At 38.7% G+C, this 22,095-nt stretch overlaps 1 protein-coding gene and 1 pseudogene across 7 annotated transcripts in view; both read right to left on the bottom strand.

Moving 5' to 3' along the window:
- Nucleotides 1-22,095, bottom strand: part of Agbl1 (AGBL carboxypeptidase 1) — an 887,605-nt gene that overhangs the window by 614,906 nt on the left and 250,604 nt on the right. For all 7 annotated transcript variants that reach the window (XM_060367383.1, XM_060367384.1, XM_060367380.1 and 4 more), the window contains exon 17: nt 5,163-5,343. In XM_060367383.1, the coding sequence (XP_060223366.1) occupies nt 5,163-5,343 (181 nt within the window). The remainder of the gene's footprint in view (nt 1-5,162; nt 5,344-22,095) is intronic.
- LOC132647048 (large ribosomal subunit protein eL29-like) lies at nt 10,658-11,974 on the bottom strand (annotated as a pseudogene).

Below are 22,095 nucleotides of genomic sequence, written 5' to 3'. Positions count from 1 at the left end.
TTAAAAAAAGAATATGCTTTCCCCACAATATCTCAGCTAGAATATTTTACGATTCTATATTTTAATTTTCTTAAAACCTCTGAAGAAGTATAAAAGAGACATACATTCTACCCTGTGTCTATATTACCAGCTGTTTGAACTAACTCTAATACTTAATCCCTATGTATTCAAGTTTGCTATCTATAAGTTGTCTTACAAAAAGATCTACATTACTTGGGTCATAGAGATAATTAAATAAGACAACATAAATAACATACTATATAAGACAATATAAATAAAATAACTAGGTACTTTCTTGGCCCATAAAAGGTACTGAGTGCTTTTTTTAGGTCAGGTCTGTACGTGATCTTCTTGTAGGAAGGTAAAGCCTTCACAGCCCACAGTGGAGTCAACTGCTGGCCCTCACTTGAAATGGTCCCAGGATTGTTAAGGTTGTTGAGAATGTTTATGTGATTCTTGTAGCTTGATTTGTTCCCTCTGGTACATTCAGCTACTACTTTTTTTAACACCTTGCTGTGTTTGCTAGGTCCTGTGCTCATTATTGTTAGCGTCTGTTCCATGATGCCTTTGGAAGAAGATAATCATCCATGGAGTTGTGTATATTCCTAGGATCAATGTGCTCAGTCTCCTGTGAATAAAGCATTAGGCTCTGTGTTGGCTTTGGAAGAAAGCCATTCTTATTCTGCTGTGTGACATCAACACCTGAAATTTTAAGAATGAGAATCACGTTTGCCTTCTTTCTTCCTTCACTCTCTCCCTATTTATATAGCATCTTTATCAATGTAGCAGCTTGAAAGCCATTTGCCTTAGCCTCCATTCCCACTTTAATATACCTACCAGTCCTCCTCCTGATTTAACATGATTTGCTAATCCCCTATTGTCTTCTACTCCACCCTGAGATTTGTGAGTCTCAGAACCGCTGTGTTGGTCTTGTCTTACTGAGAACTCAGCCTAATTTAATACATTGGCCCAGTCAGCAGATGGGAAATTGTTTCTTTTGGAATTAATCATAACAGATACATCTTTGTGTTTGTTTCCCTGCTCAGACTCGTGTTGCTAAGAGATCCTTGAGTTGGCAGGACTCACTATATTTTCTGCTAGAAATTCTGGCTATGTCTCCCTGACCACTATTATCAAAATGTCTCAGCCATTCTCAGAGGTTCCATCACCACTGCCACAAAAGGAAACTACTCTATTATTACACATGTTTGCAAGTTCCATGGAGGTCCATGATAAGTTTTAAATTAAAAGTTTATTATGGGGTTGGGGAAATACCTTCATCAGTAAAGCACTTGCTTTGCAAGCATTAGAAGGTGAGCTTGGTCCTCAGAACCAACATTAGAAACAAAGAAGCCAGGGACCATATCTAGCACTTGAAATTCCAGAACTGGGGAAGCAAAAACAGGTAGATCCCTGGGGCTCTCTGATCAGCCAGCCTACTTGGCATGTCCCTGGTTAGTAAAATGCAAGCTGTATTGTGTATTTGTCAAGGTTCTCTAAAGGAATAAAACTGCCTGGTTTGTGTGTGTGTGTGTGTGTGTGTGTGTGTGCGTAAAACATACATAAGTGTGAAATACATATAATTAAATTTATATTTTATATGAATATAGATTGTACATTTACACAATATGTAATATATAATATATTTTTATATTTCATAGAAATGTACATTAAACATATTTATATAATTTATATATATATATATCAAAAGTGCTCATATTAAAATGACTAACAGGCCATGGCCTTAGTAGTCTAAGAATGGCTATATCCTAATCAAAAGGTCAAGAATCCAGTATTCATCCAGTCAAGATAGGATGTCTCAGGAATCCCAATCTGATACTGGAATCCTAGGGAATTCATGGAAAACAGCTAGTCTTCTGTCTGTGTTGGAATCCCAGAGAAGTAGATTCTACTACCCATGAAGGAATGTCTCAGCATCCAGACAGGTGAGTTTGCCAGTGACAGTGAGGACAAACAGGCAATTGTTTTTTCTTGTTCCTTTACATTGCATGTAGGGTGTCACCAGAAAGCATGACCCAGGTTTAGGGAGAGTATCCTAACCAAGAATGATCCAGTCAAGCAAATTCCTCACAGGTGTGCCCAGATGCTTGGGTTTTAGCTGATCCTAGATATAGTCTAATTGACAGACAAAATTATCCACCAAAGAATACATCTGAGATTGTGCTTTGGTCTCACATGTATGCACACACATATATGTACAACAACCTCTGAACTCACAAACACAATCAAACACACAAGCATACAAAGTATAGTCTAGCTCTAAGTGCCATGATGATGTCTGGAATCACTAATATTATGCAAAGATTATCTCCTTAATATATAAATATATATAAATACATATATATATATATATGGCACTTCTGCCCCTTCAGATGTCTGTTAACAAGCATTGCGTCCTTAGAAAACCATTTTTTGAACATCTGGAATGATAACCATAAACAAAGATTAGATGAACTAGATCAAGTGTGGAGAATATTTCTCATGGGGAAACTCAAACGTGCACAGGCAGAATGTGATCTTTACATGGAAGCCTGACTACAGTGGGTGAAGCTCAAAGAGCAAAGGCACAATAAAACTAACACCCACCTTATTATACACAACAGTGTGAGCATGACCTGACCATGGAACATCAGTTACAGAAGTATCTCAAGTGAAACTTAGATGAAGCAGATGCCAACTCTGTTCTGAAATGGGCCTAGGATCTTGAGTTTCAAGCTTTTAATTATGAAATGCCATGCAGCCATGGCAGCATTGTGTCCTTTCATAATGATGTACTATGGCCTGCTGATTATTCTATCTGTGGAAAGTGTTATGATTTCCAATTTCTCCTCAGCCATACTTGTTTGTTCAGTCCAAGTGATCTACAAAGTGCCTCAGGCTCTATGATGAAAGATGCAGTATAAATAAAAAGAGCAATCAGAGTCATAATAAATAATAGTAATGATGATGAATGCCATTGTCACTGGGAAGAAGCTGGCCTGCCATTTGGGAAACAAAGTAACCAGCTGTGAGCTGGAAATAATGTGTACACCAGCCAACAGGCTCCTCGGTGACTGAAAACCCATTAACCCTGACTAAAGACCTGGAGCAAGCCCTAATTTGGAAGTATGAGCATTGAAATGGAAGGAGTTCAACACTCAGTCCCTCAAGATTGAATATTACTTTGGGTATGTGAAACTTTTTTTTTTCAGAGAAAAAAAAAAAAAGAAAATCTATCAGGAGCACATTGTCTTCTTCTACCAAAGGAGAAAACTGAGTAGATCAGACCAGAGCTCCCATTCAGTTAACACTCCTAGTCCAATACACTTTTCAGTCTCTTCCTGACCCCAGACAGTTCCATGAAAAGAGAGAATCAAGCCAAGTTGGATTAAAAAATATCCAAGTGGGGTCATGTCCTTATGATGCCTCCCTTAAAATATTTTCCATCCATTTAAGTTGAGAAAGATTGCTAGTAAAATTCTTGGCTGCTCAAGCAGGGAGGAGCAGGAGGTCTACTATGGACTTAGAGGACTGTGTGGCAGTTGCCAAATGAACTCTGGAAAGCCTTAAAGAAACTCCAGAACCTGATCCAGCCAAAGATCCTAGAGGTCTCATTGCTGTCAAAGGAGACTGGTGCTCTTCAGTGAAGAACCTGGCCTCCTAATCCTCAAGTCAGCATTGAGAAGAAGGACCTTATGATCTTCATAACAGATGAATGAATAAAGCAATGAGTTATCAAGAAATAAAGTAATCAAATAAATATAAAATAGCTATGAACTACTGAGCTAAGCTAGTTGTGTTAACCTGATATGTTAAGTACAGATTGGTACACTTTGCTTTCATTTTCTGCATTTATACTTCTTTCATTCATTCAGGCTTTTCTTTTTATATTTAGTATAAGTATTACTTTTATGGTCTATAGCTTGATTAGTTTGCATTGACATGCTTTGACATATTACATGTTTGGATTTACACTGTTTCTTTTATATTTTATTATGTAATTTTTATATTATATAATTATATAATACTATATATTTATATATAAAATGCATGTTATATGCACAGCATACAATATATCATGTATATTATGTGGAGCCATTATATTCTTACACTTTTAATTAAACAACATTGATAGTTATAAAAGAGAGAAGTCTGTTGGAGTTGTTTAACATTTAATTTCCTTTCTCAAGAGTTAACCTTTTTATTTTTCTTACATAATTTTTATTTAAGTCCCTTCATCATTTACAAGCTTTTGTGTTCCTTTATGACTCTTTTCATTTGTTGTTTTCCACCACTTTACTGTCATTTTATTTTCTGAACTCTCTAAATTTAATTTTTTGCTTCTTTAATACTGATATTTTAAAATATTATTTTCATTTTAGTCTTTGAAGTAATTTCTTCCTCTCAGCATTTTCTATTTGTCTTTCATTTGTTTATTCACAGGACAAAAATCTCCATTCTTATAGGAAAAAAAAAACATCTCCTATTAAAAAATGCTAAATGGGTATCTGTAAATGTTAATCTTGCCACTCTTTGGTCATGTGCCTTTGAGGACCTCATCTGGGCCTGGTCTTAGACCTTGAGCCCTTCTGACACACCTCATCAAACAGTCTTATTTCCTGATACATCCTAAAGGTATAGAGCAAAAGAGTGAAAATGAGGATCTCTTTTCCAGGCAACATCTCATTCCACTGAAGTGAAACTCATTTTAATTATATCCAGAAACAAGTAAAATATAACTGAATGAGTATCTCTTTGCACCTAGAAGTAACACAATGTAAAGGAACTGGTAGTCATCATGAACACTTGTAGACTGAACCTTGAAATGCCTCTGGTTCACCAAGTGAGCCAGGTGAGTTGTTGGTACCCTGGATACCATTGCCCTTCTTTGTGATTGAAGCATTGGACTAGGTTAACTGTTGTAACTTTCTACTACTAAATTCTTGTGATTTCGTATGTTTCTATTTAAAGAAATACCACGAGACATGTACAAATGTGCAAGAAGGGCACCTTGTTAATTGTTCCAGATAGAAGGAGCCCAAGGGAGTTCCCTTAGAGTGCCAAGGCTTCTACAATTATGCCCATTTGATGAGACAGCAGTGGATTTTTACTATAGTGACATGAATGCAGTAGTGGGTCCATTGGGCCAAGAGGTGACATACTTGCCATTGATGACACCATCTGGGTTAAGCATAGGGATGATCTTGAACACGAAGTTTTCCCTCAATAGCTTTGCCACAGGGTCATTGCTGACTAGAAACTCCAAAGTTCCCTTCATCACCCAGCTGGCATTGCTCTCTCCAGGGTGAACTCGGGCTGTGATCACCTGATATGGACGACAGCCTACAGGAAAGGGGCACAAGAAATTAAACTGGGTATGTTTGACATTTTCATCAACAGAGTCTCTGGGGGCAGAATTATACCTGAAGGGTATGAAGTCCTAAGTAGGTTGGTTGATTCTAATATATATGATCTACATTTATTCATTTTTCACCTGCCTCCAGAAGCTGCACAACTCAAGAGACTGAGGACAAGTATCTAGGCTGTTATCAAAGCAAAGTACTTTGAGGTATGATAAAAAGCCACAAATCTGATTTTAAACCAATTAACTCTCCACAGTCCATTAGCAACATGCTAGATATCAAAGATCTTAGACTAAATCTTCTCTTCATCATTCACCAGCTTTCAGATTTTAGGCAAATGACTAAATCTCTTGGTAGCCATTTCCCCTTCTGTAAAATGGGGATATTTATAATAATGACCGCATGTGGTTAGAGAAACACAAAGGTGTAAATAAAAAGTGTCAAATACAATTCCTGCTATTCAGTCCATGCTAGCTCATTCCTTATTCAATTGGAGTCTATAGAAAGGATGAACCCTTCCATTCTCTAGCAGAGACAGAAAGACAGGAGAGAAGATATGGACCTATGATTGAAATAGAGCAAATCTGATCTCTGAAAGGAAGGGTAGAACACCTGCAGATACACTGTTAAGGTGACTTCCTTTGCCTTGTAAAAGGGTTAAACACCTAGACAAAGAAAATGATTGAATGGATCTTATGAAGGCGGCATGCAAGATGGAAGTATAGCTCACCACTTCTGCATTCTTTTCACAGAAGACATCTGAAGCACCTTAGCACAAAGATGGATTCATAGGTCATTTCTGGGCTCAAGTGCAAAGGCACTTGTTTGTCAGTCTGTTTTTGTGATGATACAGATTGTACCTCGTACCCCACATATGTTAGGCAAGTGTTCTAGAGCTGTACTGTATCCTCAGCCTGGGGAAGGTGCTGTGAGACTGACTACTAATGTCTATCCTCCATGTACTGGGAAACAAAGGAGGAAAGAAGGCATCATACCAAGACTTTACTATTGTTTTATTTTAATATTAATTACAGTTTATTCACTTTGTATCCCAGCTGTAGCCCTCTCCCTCATTCCCTCCCATCCGTCCCTCAACTCCTCCCATGCCTCTCTCCAAGTCCACTAATAGGGAGGTCCTCCTCCCCTTTCATCTGACCCTAGTCTATCAGGTCTCATCAGGACTGGCTGCATTGTCTTCCTCTGTGGCCTGGTAAGGCTGCTGTTCCATCAAGAAGCCAGCCACTGAGTTCATGTCAGAGACAGTCCCTGTTCTCCTTATTAGGTGTCCCATTTAAAGACTGAGCTTCCATGGGCTACATCTGTGCAAGGGTTCTAGGTTACCTCCCTCCATGGTCCTTGGTTGGAGTATCAGTCTCAGAAAAGATCCCTGGGCCCAGATTTCTTGATTTTGTTGCTCGCCTTGTGGAGCTCCTATCCTCTCCAGATCTATCTATCTCTCCCTACTTTCATAAGATTCCATGTGCTCTGTCCAAAGTTTGGCTATGAGCCTCAGCATCTGCTTTTATACACTGCTGGCTAGAGCCTTTCAGAAGGCCTCTGTGGTAGGCTCCTGTCCTGTTTCCTGTTTTCTCCCTCTTCTGATGTATGTCCCATTTGTCTTTCTGAGTGAGGATTGATCATCTTACCCTGGGTCCTCCTTCTTGCTTAGCTTCTTTAGGTGTACAGATTTTAGTATGTTTATCCTATATTATATGTCTAATATTCACTTACAAGTAAGAATATACCATGTGTGTCTTTCTGCTTCTGGGATGCCTCACTCAGGATGATCTTTCCTAGATCCCACCATTTGCCTGCAATTTTCATGATTTCCTTGTTTTTAATTGTTGAGTTGTATTCCATTATGTAAATGTACCACAATTTCTGTATCCATTCTTCAGTTGAGGGGTATCTGTGTTGTTTCCAGGTTCTGGCTCTTATGAATAAAGCTGCTACAAATATGGTTAACTGTGAACCCACGGCCAAATCTGTGGATGAACTTTTTTCTGGCTCCCTTTTTTTTTTTGTATCCTCACGTTATTCCTGACTGTTCCTAATCTTGCTCTAATAACAACTACTGTTTGCTGAGCATAGGTAAATACAGTCACTAAGTAACCTAATGGTTAATAAAGACATATTTCTTTACATATAATTTGAATTAGTCCAAACAAATGGAGGGACTTTTTTTTTAGAGAAACAAATTTTATCTCACATTATATACACACACACACACACACTATACATATATGCATATATATATAACTGAATATATATGTATATATATAAATAACTATTGATCGTGGGCTGAAGGGCAGACAACAGAATATACATATGAACCTCTATATTACTGAATTATGTTAATATCACCAATTAAGACCAAAAAGACCTACTCTGTCCCTCATAGTTTTACCACCAGACATTGATCCACTGAGGTCTAGACAGATGGAGCATAGATCAAGACACTTTTACCGACTACAGTGAGAACTGTTTGCTTCAATTCTTTGTAAGTCATCTATACATTAGATGTAATTTTCGGCTATGCATTTCCTCAAGCAAGTGTCTTGAACTTATTCCAGGAACTGCAGCAGACACTGGGTAGTAAAAGTCAAATAAATTAAAGACCTTGTTCTAGAAGAGGCCATAGCATTTGTCACTAGTGACACATATGCAAGAAAATAATGACAAGGAACTAAATGGAGGTATTCACAGAGTACCAAAAATAGATCTGAGAAGGGAAGGACATTTCCAGGATGTGATGGTATTTGGACTATCTTGAAATATAAGTAACATTTTACCAGATAGAAAAGGTTAAAGGATCTTCCAGAGTAAAGAAAAAGCAAAAAGAAAAAAAAAAAAAGTCAGTGCTCTACAAAATGAAGAGATGCTATGGTAGCTCAAGTAAAGGCTGAAGGTAGTGAAGCATGAATTTATAAAAGATCTCCCCCAACATGTATTTGGCAGGATGAGGGCAGGAATTGGATTTTTCCTGTAAGTCAGATATTCTTAAAAATAAAGTCAATGTGTCACTGGTAGCCTGTGCCTAGTAACAGAGTATTCCATAAAACTGTCATTGAGAAAAAATGTTTTGCATATGCTATTATACATGGCACAGATTGCTGGTTGCCCATATACCATCCTTTTCCTCCTTCTACCTACTAGAGACCTGACCGGGGACAGGAGCAAATATTTTTCCAGAATGAAATACTCATTTCATTTTCTTCCATTCTCTGGTAAGTAGAGATGACTAAAAAAACAAATGTGGCCAGTGAGATAAAAGTGGTAGCATGCCACAGAAGATGACAATGCAGCCACTCCTGATGTGATCTGATAGACTAAGATCAGAAGGAAGGAGAGGAGGACCTCCCCTATCAGTGGACTTGGGGAGGGGCATGTGTGAAGAAGGGTGAGGTGAGGGAGGGTGGGACTGGCAGGGGAGGAGGGAGGGGGATACAAAGTGAATAAAGTATAATTAATAAAATTAAAAAAAAGTGGTAGCAGAAGGGTCTTCCTGGAGAGATGATCAAAGGGGACAATTTCACCTTACAAATAAGTATTGCTTTTAAATTTTGTCTCCTGTGCTTTTTTTTTTCCTATCCTGCTCATAGACATAGTACTTTCAAGTAAAGTCATCTTGAGTATTGAAGATACATGATAAGTACAGTGAATACCAGGTAGAAAGACCAGGGATTCTTGGTAAATTCCTTAAGCATTTGCTTGTGCCTTTATTGCTTCTCCAGTATTTCTGGTCATGTGAGAAAAACAACTTACTATTTTTTTTCCAGGGCAGTATAATATGATTTCTATTACATACTTCTAAACTCTATCATGTGAATATAAGACCAGGCATAAAAACAAAATGTTTCAAATGACCTTCATTCAGATATGCTTTCTGCAATGAGGCAGAAATAGGAAGCTGCAATGAAAAGCATATTTTACATACTTTCTGGAAAAGAGCAATTGTAAACCACTGATTTAAGAATAAAAGACCAAGGTTGGAGATGGAGCTCAGTTGGTAGACTGCTCACCCAGCATGGATGAAACCCTGGATTCTATCCCTAGCACCACAAAAATCTGGGAGGTAGAAATTGGAGGATTAGAAGTTTAATGTCATCTGCAGCTGTGTAGGGAGCTCAAGGCTGTCCTGGACTACACTGAGACACTATCTGAAGAGAAAATAAAAGAAAAAAGATGAGAGGAGAAGAAAGAAGGTGGTGGGAAAAACTGTATGATGGTTTAACATCAGAAGAAAGGTATGCCAAGGACTTGTTTTATAAAAGAATTCTGTTATATATATAATGCATTTGCATGAGAAGCTGTCTGGTATAACGGGTTGAAGAACTGTATTTCCAGGGCTCACGTTTGAATCATTATTTTATTTTTTCCAAGGATGCTAGAGCAAGATGCCATGGACTTTGTCCTTAACATACAGCAGAGCTTCATTTCTCAACATGAAACCTATGATGAGAGCGGCAACATACGATCTGCTGAAGCCTGCCTCCTGTTTTTCAGAAGGCTGTGTCCTCACATGACAGAAGCGACAAGAAAGACCTTCAGTGTCCTTTTCATTGGGGGAACTAATCCTATTTGTGAGAGCATGTCCCCTCTCAAAGGCCCCACCATGATTTTAGCATTCATAATTATGACATGAAATTGGTGGAAAGTAAAGATTAAGTTCAAAACATATTTGGTGTTCATGTATGGCTAATCATTAACTGAAATTTATAAACAAGCACAGTTCACTAACAGCACAAGTGAAATCAACTAGAGATTAGCTTTCTCACTATGTCGTTTATTCAGTCACTTTCTTTCCTTCCAAATCAAGCTGTGTTGGCATCCAATAAAAAGCTTTCAGAAAAATAAAAAGGCTTGATGGATATGCACCCAATCAGTAGCTTATTTTCAGTTCCGCAATTCTATATTACTCTTTGTACTTTTTTAGACTATGTTCATTTACAACATTAGCTAACAATAGTAAATGTTCCTAGCCCCATAAGAAGAAGAAATAAAAAATAGCTTACACTCTTGCAGATTTCTGATATCAAGAGAACACTCATTGTCTGGGCCAGTTGGATCCATTGGTTTTATACCCACTACAATTGTGCAAATCGATAGGCCAAACTCAAGGTTTCTTTCTTTCCTTCTTTCTTTCTTTCTTTCTTTCTTTCTTTCTTTCTTTCTTTCTTTCCCTTCCTTCCTTCCTTCCTTCCTTCCTTCCTTCCTTCCTTCCTTCCTTCCTTCCTTTCTTTCTTTCTTTCTTTCTTTCTTTCTTTCTTTCTTTTAACAAATCTTGCCTCAGGTTTATTTGTAAAAACAGCATAGGACACTGGTTGGTCATCTATAAATAGTGTGTAGGTGGATGTGTCACACCAGTCTGTCTGTCTTCACATTAGCAGAAGCCTTTCCAATGGCGCCTTCAGAGGGAACTGGGCACCTTTGGGAGCCTGAGCTGGAGCTGAAGCCTTGGCCACAGCTGTGGCCTCTGCCTTGGTTTGAACTTTGGGCTTTGGTTGGCAGAGCCTACATCCCTTGGCAATGTAGCTTTGAATCCGCTACCCAAGCTTGAGGTGAGCTATGAAAGCCAGAAGGCTGAGCTTGTGTCTGGGGCCCTTTGGCATCTTGGGCTTAATGGCCACAGGCTTCAGAATTGCTTTGATGGCCTCTACTCGCACACTCATTGCCTTTGCATTGTTTGGCTGCATCTTCTTTAAGCCTTTCCTGTTGTGCCTTTTGGCAAAGTGCATGTTCCTCAAGAACTTGGGGTCCATCCCCTTAAGAGATTCGTACCTTGGTGACTGGGATTTCTTAATGCCATTTCTGTGCCATTTGCAGGACTGTTTGTGTGTGGTGTGGTTCTTGTACTTGGCCATGATTGCACTGTAACCCAGGGCTCCCACAGCAGCATCTAGGACCGGAAGAGGCAAACTCAAGTTCTTAAAGAGTGTCTTCAGCAGTTTGTTTGCGTCCTTGGGAGTCAGGTGGATAAGCTATTATGTTGTAATTCAAGACTTACCAAGCTGCTGTAGCATCTTGAGCATATAAATAGGGAAAACCATGGGATCTAATGAAGATGTAAGCAGCATTTCAGCCATTAACATTGGTTTTCCTTTTTCCCCTCTGTGGTTTAAAACAATTCCACAGTCATATTGGTGACTTCAACTTATGGGACCAGCGAGCTGTAGCAGCAAATGGTACTCCTGAGAACTCATAATAGGCAACAGCTGTGAAGAGCACGCACCACACATACCATGAGCTTTTCCCATTTAATTGATGATTTGGGTCTTACTAAGTTATTTTTACTGGGCAAAATACATCAGATGCTTAGATTCACCTTTTTTTTTTTCTCTGAATTTCTTCAATCAGTTCAAGGGACCATTCCAAACTATGAACTATCGATAATTTTGCCATATTTTAAATGAAAAAGTTAAACACTGAGTTTGTGTCAGTGATAATGAGATCTGTAAAGAGAAAGCAGGACACAGTATAGATTTGAATGATGACCAAGAGATTAGTCTATTAGCTTATAAGAAGTTAACAGAAAACTAAAGGCATGTGCTATGTTACACATGGACACCTAATTATATGTACATTCATTCATGCCTACCTTCATTTTTCAACAAGACCTTCTCCTCCTATTGGTAATTTGCAGGGTAGTACAGATTACAAGAGAAATGTAAGTATTCTTCTTTCAAGAGAAACTAATAATTCTCTAGTGAGAAAGAGAGCCAACACCATCCAATATGACTGGAGAAATTTCTCAAGATATTCTTAAAGTAGAATATTCAGTATTAGTAATAATAGAGCTCATAACTGAGAGTGACTAATTAGCAATTAGTATATATATATATATATATACTCCTTAAACTCATGTCCTGATCACTATATAGAGAGAGAATACTATTCAGCTATAGAAAGTATTATCTCAAAAAACAAAAATAACAAAAAAAAACCAAATACAAAATAAGTAAAAGATATGATATTAAAGACAAAAATAATATATGTATCTTGATATTGTTGATAAAAGATACCTAGGACAAGATTTAGGGAATGAAAAAGATAGGAAAGAATATTGCACCAGAGCAGGACCTACCTATTTGTAGTTAAAACATTTATTTAAAGCTATCTATACATAGAAATGCGCCTGAGAGTTAAGGTCGTCTGGATAATTTCTATGTCTTCTTTATCTTATCCCTGAAGATTGGTGATTATATGATGTTGAGACATTCGCTAGTCAGAAAGAACACACAAGATAGCAACTGCAAATTAGTTTACAGCTGCTTCTCAACATCAAAGGCCTTAACTCCCCAATAAAAAGACACAGACTAACAGAATGGATGAAAAAACAGGCCCATCGTTCTGTTGTATACAAGAAACACACCTTAGCAACAAAGATAGACATTACCTCAGAGTAAAGGGCTGGAAAAAAGGTTTCCAAGCAAACAAACCCAAGAAGGAAGCTGGAGTAACCATTCTAGTATCTAATAAAATAGACTGTCAACCAAAATTAATCAAAAGATCTAGAAAAGGACCTTCACACTCATCAAAGGAAAAATACACCAAGATAATGTCTCAATTCTGAACATCTAAGCCCCAACCACAAAGGCACCCATATTTGTAAAAGAAACTTTACTAAAAGTGAAATCACATATCAAATCCCACATTGTAATAGCAGGAGACTTCAAGACCATATTCTCACCAATGGTCAGATTATCAAGACAGAAATTAAATGGAGAAATAATGAAACTAACAGATGTAATGAAGCAAATGTACCTAACAGATATCTATAGAACACTTCACTCAAATACAAAATAATAAACATTCTTCTCAGCACCTTACCTTCTCCAAAACTGACCATATACTAGGTTACAAAGCAAGCTTTAACAGATACAAGAAAATTGAAATAACACCTTATATCTTATCAGACCATCGTGGATTAAAGCTGGAACTCAACAACCACAGAAACAACAGAAAACCTACAAACTAATGGAAACTGAACAGCTCCCTACTCAATGAAGAAATAAAAAAAAGAAATTAAAAACTTTCTAGAATTCAATGAACATAAAGGCACAACATACACAAAACCTATGGGACCCAATGAAAGGAAAGTGTGTAGCACTAAGAGCCTTCATGGAGAAATTGGAGATTTCTCATACTAGCAATTTAAAAGCACACCTAAATCTCTAGAACAAAAAGAAGAAAACACACCCAAGAGGAGTAGATGGCAAGAAATAATCAAAGTCAGGCCTGAAATCAATAACTTAGAAACAATACAAAGAAACAATGAACCGAGTGCTGGTTCTTTGAAAAAAACAAGAAGATAGATAACGCCCTAGCCAAACTAAATAAAAGGCAGAGAAACAGTATCCAAATTAATAAAATCAGAAATGAAAATGGGGACATAACAGACACTGATGGAACCCAAAGTACCATTAGGGCTTACTTCAAAAGCCTGCATTCCACAAAGTCAGAAAATCTAAAGGAAATGGATGATTTCCCCAATAGATTTCACTTACCAAAGCCAAATCAGGAGGAGTTAAACAGTCCTATAGCCTATAAGGAAACAGAAGCAGTCATCAAAAGTCTCCGCACCAAAATAAGCCCAAGTCCAAGTGGTTTTAGCACAGAATTCTATGAGACTTTCAAAAAAGAGTGAATACCAACACTCTCAAACTATTCCATAAAATAGAAAAAAAAATAATGTTGCCAAACTCATTCTATGAAGCCACAGTCACCCTGATACCTAAACCACACAAAGACTCAACACAGAAAGAAATTCAGACCAATCTCTCTTATGAACATTGATGAAAAATTGTCAATAAAATATGCACAAACCTAATCCAAGAACACATAAAATACATCATCTATCATGATTAAGCATGATTCACTGCAGGGATGTAGGGATGATTTAACAGACAAAAATCCACCAATGTAATCTACCACATAAACAAAAAGAAAGAAAAAATTACATGATCATCTCATTAGATGCAGAAAAAGCCTTTAACAAAATCCAACACCCTTTCATGATAAAAGTCTTGAAGAAAACAGGCATATAAGGCCCATACCTAAACCTAATAAAAGCATTATACAGCAAGTAGATAGCCAACATCAAATTAAATGAAGAGAAATTCAAAGCAATTCCACTAAATTCAGGGACAAGACAAGGTTGCCCACTCTCAACATAGCTCTTCAATATAGTACTTAAAGTTCTAGCTAGAGCAATAAGACAACAAAAGGATATCAAGGAGATACAAATTGAAAAGGAAATCAAAGTATCCATATTTGCAAATGATATGATAAGTATACATCAAAAATTCTACCAAGGAACTCCTACAAGCTGATAAACACCTTCAGCAAAGTGGCTGGATGAAAAATTAAGTTAAAAAAAAACTCAGTAGCACTCCTATATGCCAATGACAAACAAGCAGAGAAAGAAATTAGGGACACAACACCCATCACAATAACCACAAATAATGTACAATATCTTGGTGTAACTCTAACAAAGCAATTGAAAGACCTGTATGACAAAAACTTGTGGGAATGTCCACCCAGTCCCTGGCCTAACCTGAGACACCATTACCTCCCTCACCCCTCACCCCAGGAGAGAGCCAACCCTTGACACTAATAACACTTTGCTACGTTTGCAGAAGGGAACCTGGTATAGCTGTCCTCCAAGAGGCTGCAACCAGCAAAGTATCAAAATAGATTCTGAGACTCAAAGCCAAAGATTGGGTAGAGTATAGGGAGTCTTTTGGAAGAGTTGGGGGAAGGATAGAAGGACCCAGAGAAGACATAAACAACACAAGAAGAGCAACAGAGTCAACTAACCTTTGTCCAGGGGGCCTGTGGAGACCAAAGCACCAACCAAGGACCATGCATGGACTAGATCTAGGCCCCTTGCACAGTGGACAATATGGTCTTCTTGTGAGTTTCTTAGTAAGGGGAGCAGGGGCTATTTCTGACATGAATTCTGTTGCATGCTTTTCAAATCACTTCCTCCTGGTGGGGTTGCCTTTCCAGCCTGCCATGGAAGAGGATGTGCTCAGTCCTGATGCTAATGGAAGTCCTGGGATGGGTTAGTGGATCCTCCTCCTTTCCTGAGGGGTAGGAAAGAAGGAAAAATGAAAGGTTGGACCAGAAGGGTGAGGAGGATGGGGGCTATGATTGGGATGTAAAGTGAACAATGAAATAAATAAAATTAACAGTTTAAAGAATACATATTGTGAGCTACAAAAGGGACCATGGAAAATCATGATGCAGTGGTATGACCAGATAGATTGCTCACTGGAGGTGAAGCTACTGAGATTAAAAGGGAAAATAATAATAGGAGAGTAGACCATGGTTTCAAGATAGCATCAGCTAATATGAATTCTAGAAAACTTAGAAGATAGTCTATAAAAACAGTCTGGCCATGTGCTATGGGGTGAGGAAAGAGACAAAGAGCTCAGAGGAGCTGAGGATGTGGCTCAGTAGGTACAGTTCTTGACACGTGAGTGTAAAGAACTGAGTTTACATCCCCAGAACCTGTGTAAAGATGGACATGGTTGTTCACATCTGTAATTCCAGTGTATCTATAGTAAGATGGAGGCAAAGAACAGCCGAATCCCTGAAATTTCATGCTTAAGCCACCTTTCAGTATGCAGTGGAGAAAAGAAAGCTTCTTATTTATCTCAAACAAGTAAAAGACAAGAAGGTACCAGAAGTTGATGACTTTAAGTTAGCCTGGGTGACTCCATTTTGAAATAACAAGCCACCTTGACCGGGAGATGAACTCAGTACCAGGAAATATCACAGAATGTGCACCTGGCAGAAAACAAAGTTAGCTCTCCAAGCAACAGCCTCCAGGAAATATCACAGAATAAATGTTTAATAAAAAATAGAGACAATCTCCCTGGTAATTGTGATTATATAAACAGTCAACTCTTCCCTATGGCTTTTACCCAATTCCGTAACATCAAGGCATGAACCTCCCTGCTTTCTCTCATGAAAACATGACACCCCCTGCTGCTTGCTGTCATGGAAACCCCCTGCTTACAGTGTTTCCCTTTAAAAACACTGTTCACTCAGGGCTCAGGGTCCCACTTCTCTACTGCTGCGTCAGTGAGACTTGGGTCCCGAGTTCAATCATCTCGTAATAAAGCTCTCTTGCTCTTGCATCGAGTTGTCTCCCAGTGGTCTCTGTGAGTCCTGTGAACCTGGCATTACTAAGTTATCCTTTGACCTCCACAAGCATACACACATGCATATATGCACACACACACACACACACACACACACACACAAACATACACAGTATAAACACAAAAGTATCATTGAAAAATGGTTTTAAGTTCTATTGTTTGATTTTTAAATTTCCTCTAAAAGCCATGTGTTGGAGGCTTGTTCTCCAGCCTATAATGCTTTCAGGAGGTAGAGGAATTGTCAGGAAATGAGGGCAAGAGGAAGTTAGGCACTTATGGACATGACCTCAAAGGGGATGTTGGTAATTCAGTCCTAGCTCTTCCTGTTAATATCCTATGTGCCATGAGGAGAGCAGCTTTATTGGTCTAGTTTTAACTATCATAAATAGTCCCCCTATAGGCCCAAAAGAAACTAATCATGGAATGTAAACTTGGGAATCATGTTAAAATAAACCTCTCTGCTTTATAAGTTGATTACACCAGACATTTTTTCACAGTGATGGAAAGTTGACTAATACACTAAGGAAAGAGAAAATTTTGAATTGTAGTGAGAATTATATTTATCCTTCTAATGCATCCCAAAGAAAATTACATAGTTCTCACTAATCAGCATATCCCACAAAGCTTTTCATAACATACATTCTTCCACTCTTAAAAATGGGCATTACTGAAGTATGTAATTTACCTGCCAGAAACACAGCATTAAAGGAAACTGACTCCACCTTCCCCAGAGAGATGCCATCAACTGTCAATAGCTCCTCAGGTAGAGGCATAGGCTCTCACCAGCACCTCTTCCTTTCATAGGAGAGTGTTGATTGATCCTCTGCAAATCTTATGCAGAGAACCCCAGCTGCTGTGAGTTCATGGGTCAGTGGCCCTGTCAGAGATCTAGATGATAGAACTTTGACCTAGGTTTTTGTTTGTTTGTTTGTTTGTTTTACAAAATGATGGCTCTTATGACATTTCCTCTCTGTTTTCCATGATGGCCCCTGAACCTTGGAGGAGGTGGTTATGGTATAGATATACCATTTGCGGCTGAGAACTTCATAGATACTTATTCCCAGTATTTTGACCACTGGACTTCAGCACATTCTCAGCCTCTGGGAATCATTGACTTGCTTTATGCCACCATCACGTCATTTTTTTTTAAATTTCATAGTAACTGAATCATACAGCATGTTCTATTTTCTTTTCTATTGCTATAATGAAATAATCTAACAAAAAGCAACTTTCAGCAAAAAGCATTTGTTTAGCTTGGACTTCCTTGCTGCAACTCATCCCTTAGGGAAGTCAAGGAAGATCCTAATTTGAATGTGAAGCAGCAAACCGACACAGCTTGCTGGTTCACTTACTAGTTCATGATGAGCTAGTTTTCTTATATAGCCCGGGGTCAGCTACATGGGGGATGGTACCACCCATGTGGACAGGACCCTCCTGCATTAACTAATAACCAAGATAAAGCTCTAGAAACATGCCTAGAAGCCAGTTTAAACTAGGACGTTATTTAATCAAGGCTTTTCTCACAGATGATTCTTGACGGCGTCAAAGACTCAGCGTGTAATCAGTTTTCAGTGTCGTGCTTTACAGCCACCCGTGTTGTTGATATATAAATGATTTTTCTCCTTTCAGTTGCTGAACTGTCTTCTGGCATGTCAACCAGAAAACTGTGGACCTTCCACATTTTCTACAACCTTTAACCTATTCTTTCCCCTCATTTTCTTGACTGAATTTTCCTTTTTTATATTATTATTATTTACAGTTTATTCACTTTGTATCACGGTTGTAGCCTCCTCTCTTATCTCCTAACCCTCCCTCCCTCTTCCTCTCCTACCCCTCTCCCCTACTCCACTGATAGAAGTCCTCCTCCCCTACTATCTAACCATAGCCTATCGGAACCCCTCAGGATTACCAGGATCCTCTTTCTTTGTGGGCTGGCTAGGTTGCCTCTCAAGGGAGAAGTGATCAAGAAGCAGGCACCTAGTTCATATCAAAGACTGTCTTTTTTCCCCTTACTAGAGAACCCACATGGAGACTGAGCTGTCTATGGGCTACATCTGAGCAGAGGGTCTTTGAATGATGCGTCAGTCTCTGCAGTCTCCTCTGGGCCCTGCTATCTATTTATTTATTTATTTATTTATTTATTTATTTATTTATTTATTTATTTTTGGCTTTGTTGATCTCCTTGTGGGGCTCCAGTCTCCTCCATGCCCTTCTATATATCCCTTCTTCCAAAAGACTCCCTGTGTTCTGTCCAAAGTTTGGCTGTGAGCCTCTGTATCTGCCTCAATTCCCTGCTGGGTGGAGTCTTTTAAAGGACATCTATGTTAGGCTCCTATCCTGTTCCCTCTCTTCTACCACTTCCAGTGTCTATCCCGTTTGCCCTTCTGAATGAGAATTTAGCATCTTCTGAAGGGTCTTCCTTGGTTTTTGTTTGTTTGTTTGTTTGTTTAGATCTATAGATTTTACTATGTTTATCCTATATTATACAGCTAATAACCACATATAAGTGGGTATATACCATGCGTGTCTTTCTGCCTCTAGGCTACCTCACTCAGGATGATATTTCCTAATTCCATCCATTTGCCTGCAAATGTCATGATTTCCTTGTGTAGTAGTATTGTAGCTGAGTAGTATTGCATTGTGTAAATGTACCACAATTTTTGTATCCATTCTTTGGTTGATAAATATCTAGGTTGTTTCCAGATTCTGACTATTAGGAATAAAGCTCCTAAGAACATAGTTGGCAAATGTCCTTGTTCTATGGATTAGCATCTTTCAGATATATGCCCAGAGTAGTGTAGCTGGGTCTTGAGGTAGCACTATGCCTAATTTTCTGAGAAAGCTTCAGATTGATTTCCAAAGTGGTTATACAAGTTTGTATTCCTACCAGCAATGGAGTAAGGTTCTCCTTTCTCCACATCCTCTCCAGCATGTGTTGTCACCTGAGTTTTTGATCTTAGTCATTTTGATGGATGTGAGGTGGAATCTCAGAGTCATTTTGATTTTCATTTCCCTGATGACTAAGGTTGTTGACCAGTTCTTTAAGTGTTTCTCTGTCATTCAATATGCCTCTCTTTGAGAATTCTCTGTTTAGCTCTGTACCCCATTTTTTAATTTAATTTTATTAATTACACTTTATTCATTTGTATCCACCATAAGCTCCTTCCTCCCCCCTTCCCAGTCTCACCCTCACTCCCCCTTCTTCACGCATGCTCCTCCCCAAGTCCACTGATAAGGGAGGTCCTCCTCTCCTTCCTTCTGATCTTGGTCTATCAGATCACATCAGGAGTGGCTGCATTGTCATCTTCTGTGGCCTGGTAAGGCTGCTCCCCTTCAGGGGGAGGTGACCAAAAAGCAGGCCAATCAGTTCATGTCACAGGCAGTCCCTCTTCCCATTACTATGTAACCTACTTGAACACTAAATTGCCATGGGCTACATCTGTGCAGGGGTTTGAGGTTATCTCCATGCCTGGTACTTGGTTGGAGTATGAGTCTCTGGGAAGACCCCTGTGTTCAAATTTTCTGGTCCTGTTGCTCTCCTTGTGTGGTTCCTGTCCTCTCCAGATCTTACTATTTCCCACTTCTTACATAAGATTCCATGAACTCTGCCCAACAGTTGGCCATAAGCCTCAGTGTCTGCTTTGATAGTCTGCAGGGCAGAGCCTTTCAGAGGCTCTCTGTGGCAGGTTTCTAGGTTGTTTCCTGTTTTCTTCTTCTTCCAATGTCCATCCCCTTTTATTTAAGGATGGGGATTGAGCATTTTAGTCAGGGTCTTCTCTCTTAATTAGTTTCTTTAGATGTATATATTTTAGTAGGTTTATACTACGTTATATGTCTATATGAGTAAGTATATACCGTGTGTACCTTTCTGCTTCTGGGACAGCTCACTCAGGATGATCCTTTCCAGGTCCCACCATTTACCTGCAAATTTCATGATTTCCTTATTTTTCATTGCAGAGTAATACTCCATTGTGTAGATGTATCACAATTTCTGCATCCATTCTTCAGTTGAGGGGCATCTGGGCTGTTTCCAGCTTCTGGCTATTACAAATAAAGCAGCTACAAACATGGTTGAGCAAATGTCCTTATTGTGTACTTGAGCCTCTTTTGGATATATGCCTAGGAGTGGTATGGCTGGATCTTGAGGAAGCGCTATTCTTAGTTGTCTAAGAAAGCACCAGATTGATTTCCAGAGTGGTTGTACAAGTTTACATTCTCACCAGCAGTGGAGGAGGGTTCCCCATTCTCCACAACCTCTCCAGCATGTGTTGTCACTTGAGTTTTTCATCTTGGCCATTCTAATGGGTGTAAGGTGAAACAGCAAGCCTATAGCCAACATCAAACTGAATGAAGAGAAACTTAAAGCATTCCCACTGAAATCAGGGACAAAACAAGGCTGCCCACTCTCTCCATATCTCTTCAACATAGTTCTGGAAGTCCTTGCTAGAGCAATAAGACAGTTGAAGGAAATCAAGAGGATACAAATTGGAAAGGAAGAAGTCAAATTATCACTGTTTGTTGATGATATGATAGTATACATGAATGACCCCAAAAACTCCACCAGGGATCTCCTATAGCTGACAAACACCTTCAGCAAAGTGGCCGGATACAAAATTAACTCAAAAAAAAAAAAAATCAGTAGCCCTCCTGTATACAAAAGACAAAAGGGCTGAGAAAGAAATTAGGGAAACAACACCCTTCACAATAGCCACAAATGACATAAAGTACCTTGGTGTAACCCTAACCAAGCAAGTCAAACACTTGTATGAAAAAAATTTCAAATCTCTGAAGAAATAATTAGAAGAAGATATCAGAAGATGGAAAGATCCCCATGCTCATGGCTTGGCAGGATTAACATAGTAAAAATGGCCATTTTACCAAAAGCAATCTACAGATTCAATGCAATTCCTGTCAAATTACCAACACAATTCTTTACATACCTGAAAAGAAAAACTCTCAACTTCATATGGAATAACAAGAAACTCAGAATTGCTAAAACAATCCTCTACAATAAAAGATCTTCTGGAGGTATCTCCATCCCTGATCTTAAGCTGTACTATAGAGCAACAGTTATAAAAACTGTGTGGTACTGGCATAGAAACAGAATGGTGGATCAATGGAACCGAACAGAAGACCCAGAAATAAACCCACACACTTATGGACACCTGATCTTTGACAAAGATGCCAAAACCATACAATGGAAAAAAGATAGCATCTTCAACAAATGGTGCTGGTCTAACTGGATGTCTACATGTGGAAAATGCAAATAGATTCATACTTAACACCTTGCACAAAACTAAAGTCCAAGTGGATCAAAGACCTCAACATAAAACCAGGCACACTAAATCTGTTAGAAGAAAAAGTGGGGAAGAGTCTTGAACTCATTGGCACAGGAGACAACTTCCTGAACAGAACACCAACAACAGGGGCTCTAAGGGCAACAATCAATAAATGGGACCTCATGAAACTGAAAAGCTTCTGTAAAGCAAAGGACACCATCATCAAAACAAAACAACTGCTTACAGATTGAGAAACAATCTTCACCAACCCTCTATCTGACA

Source organism: Meriones unguiculatus, chromosome 14 (assembly GCF_030254825.1).
Source record: "Meriones unguiculatus strain TT.TT164.6M chromosome 14, Bangor_MerUng_6.1, whole genome shotgun sequence".
In the NCBI taxonomy this organism is placed as follows: domain Eukaryota; kingdom Metazoa; phylum Chordata; class Mammalia; order Rodentia; family Muridae; genus Meriones; species Meriones unguiculatus.
Note: the sequence above shows the minus strand (reverse complement) of the source record. Positions and strands in the feature narration are given on the sequence as shown.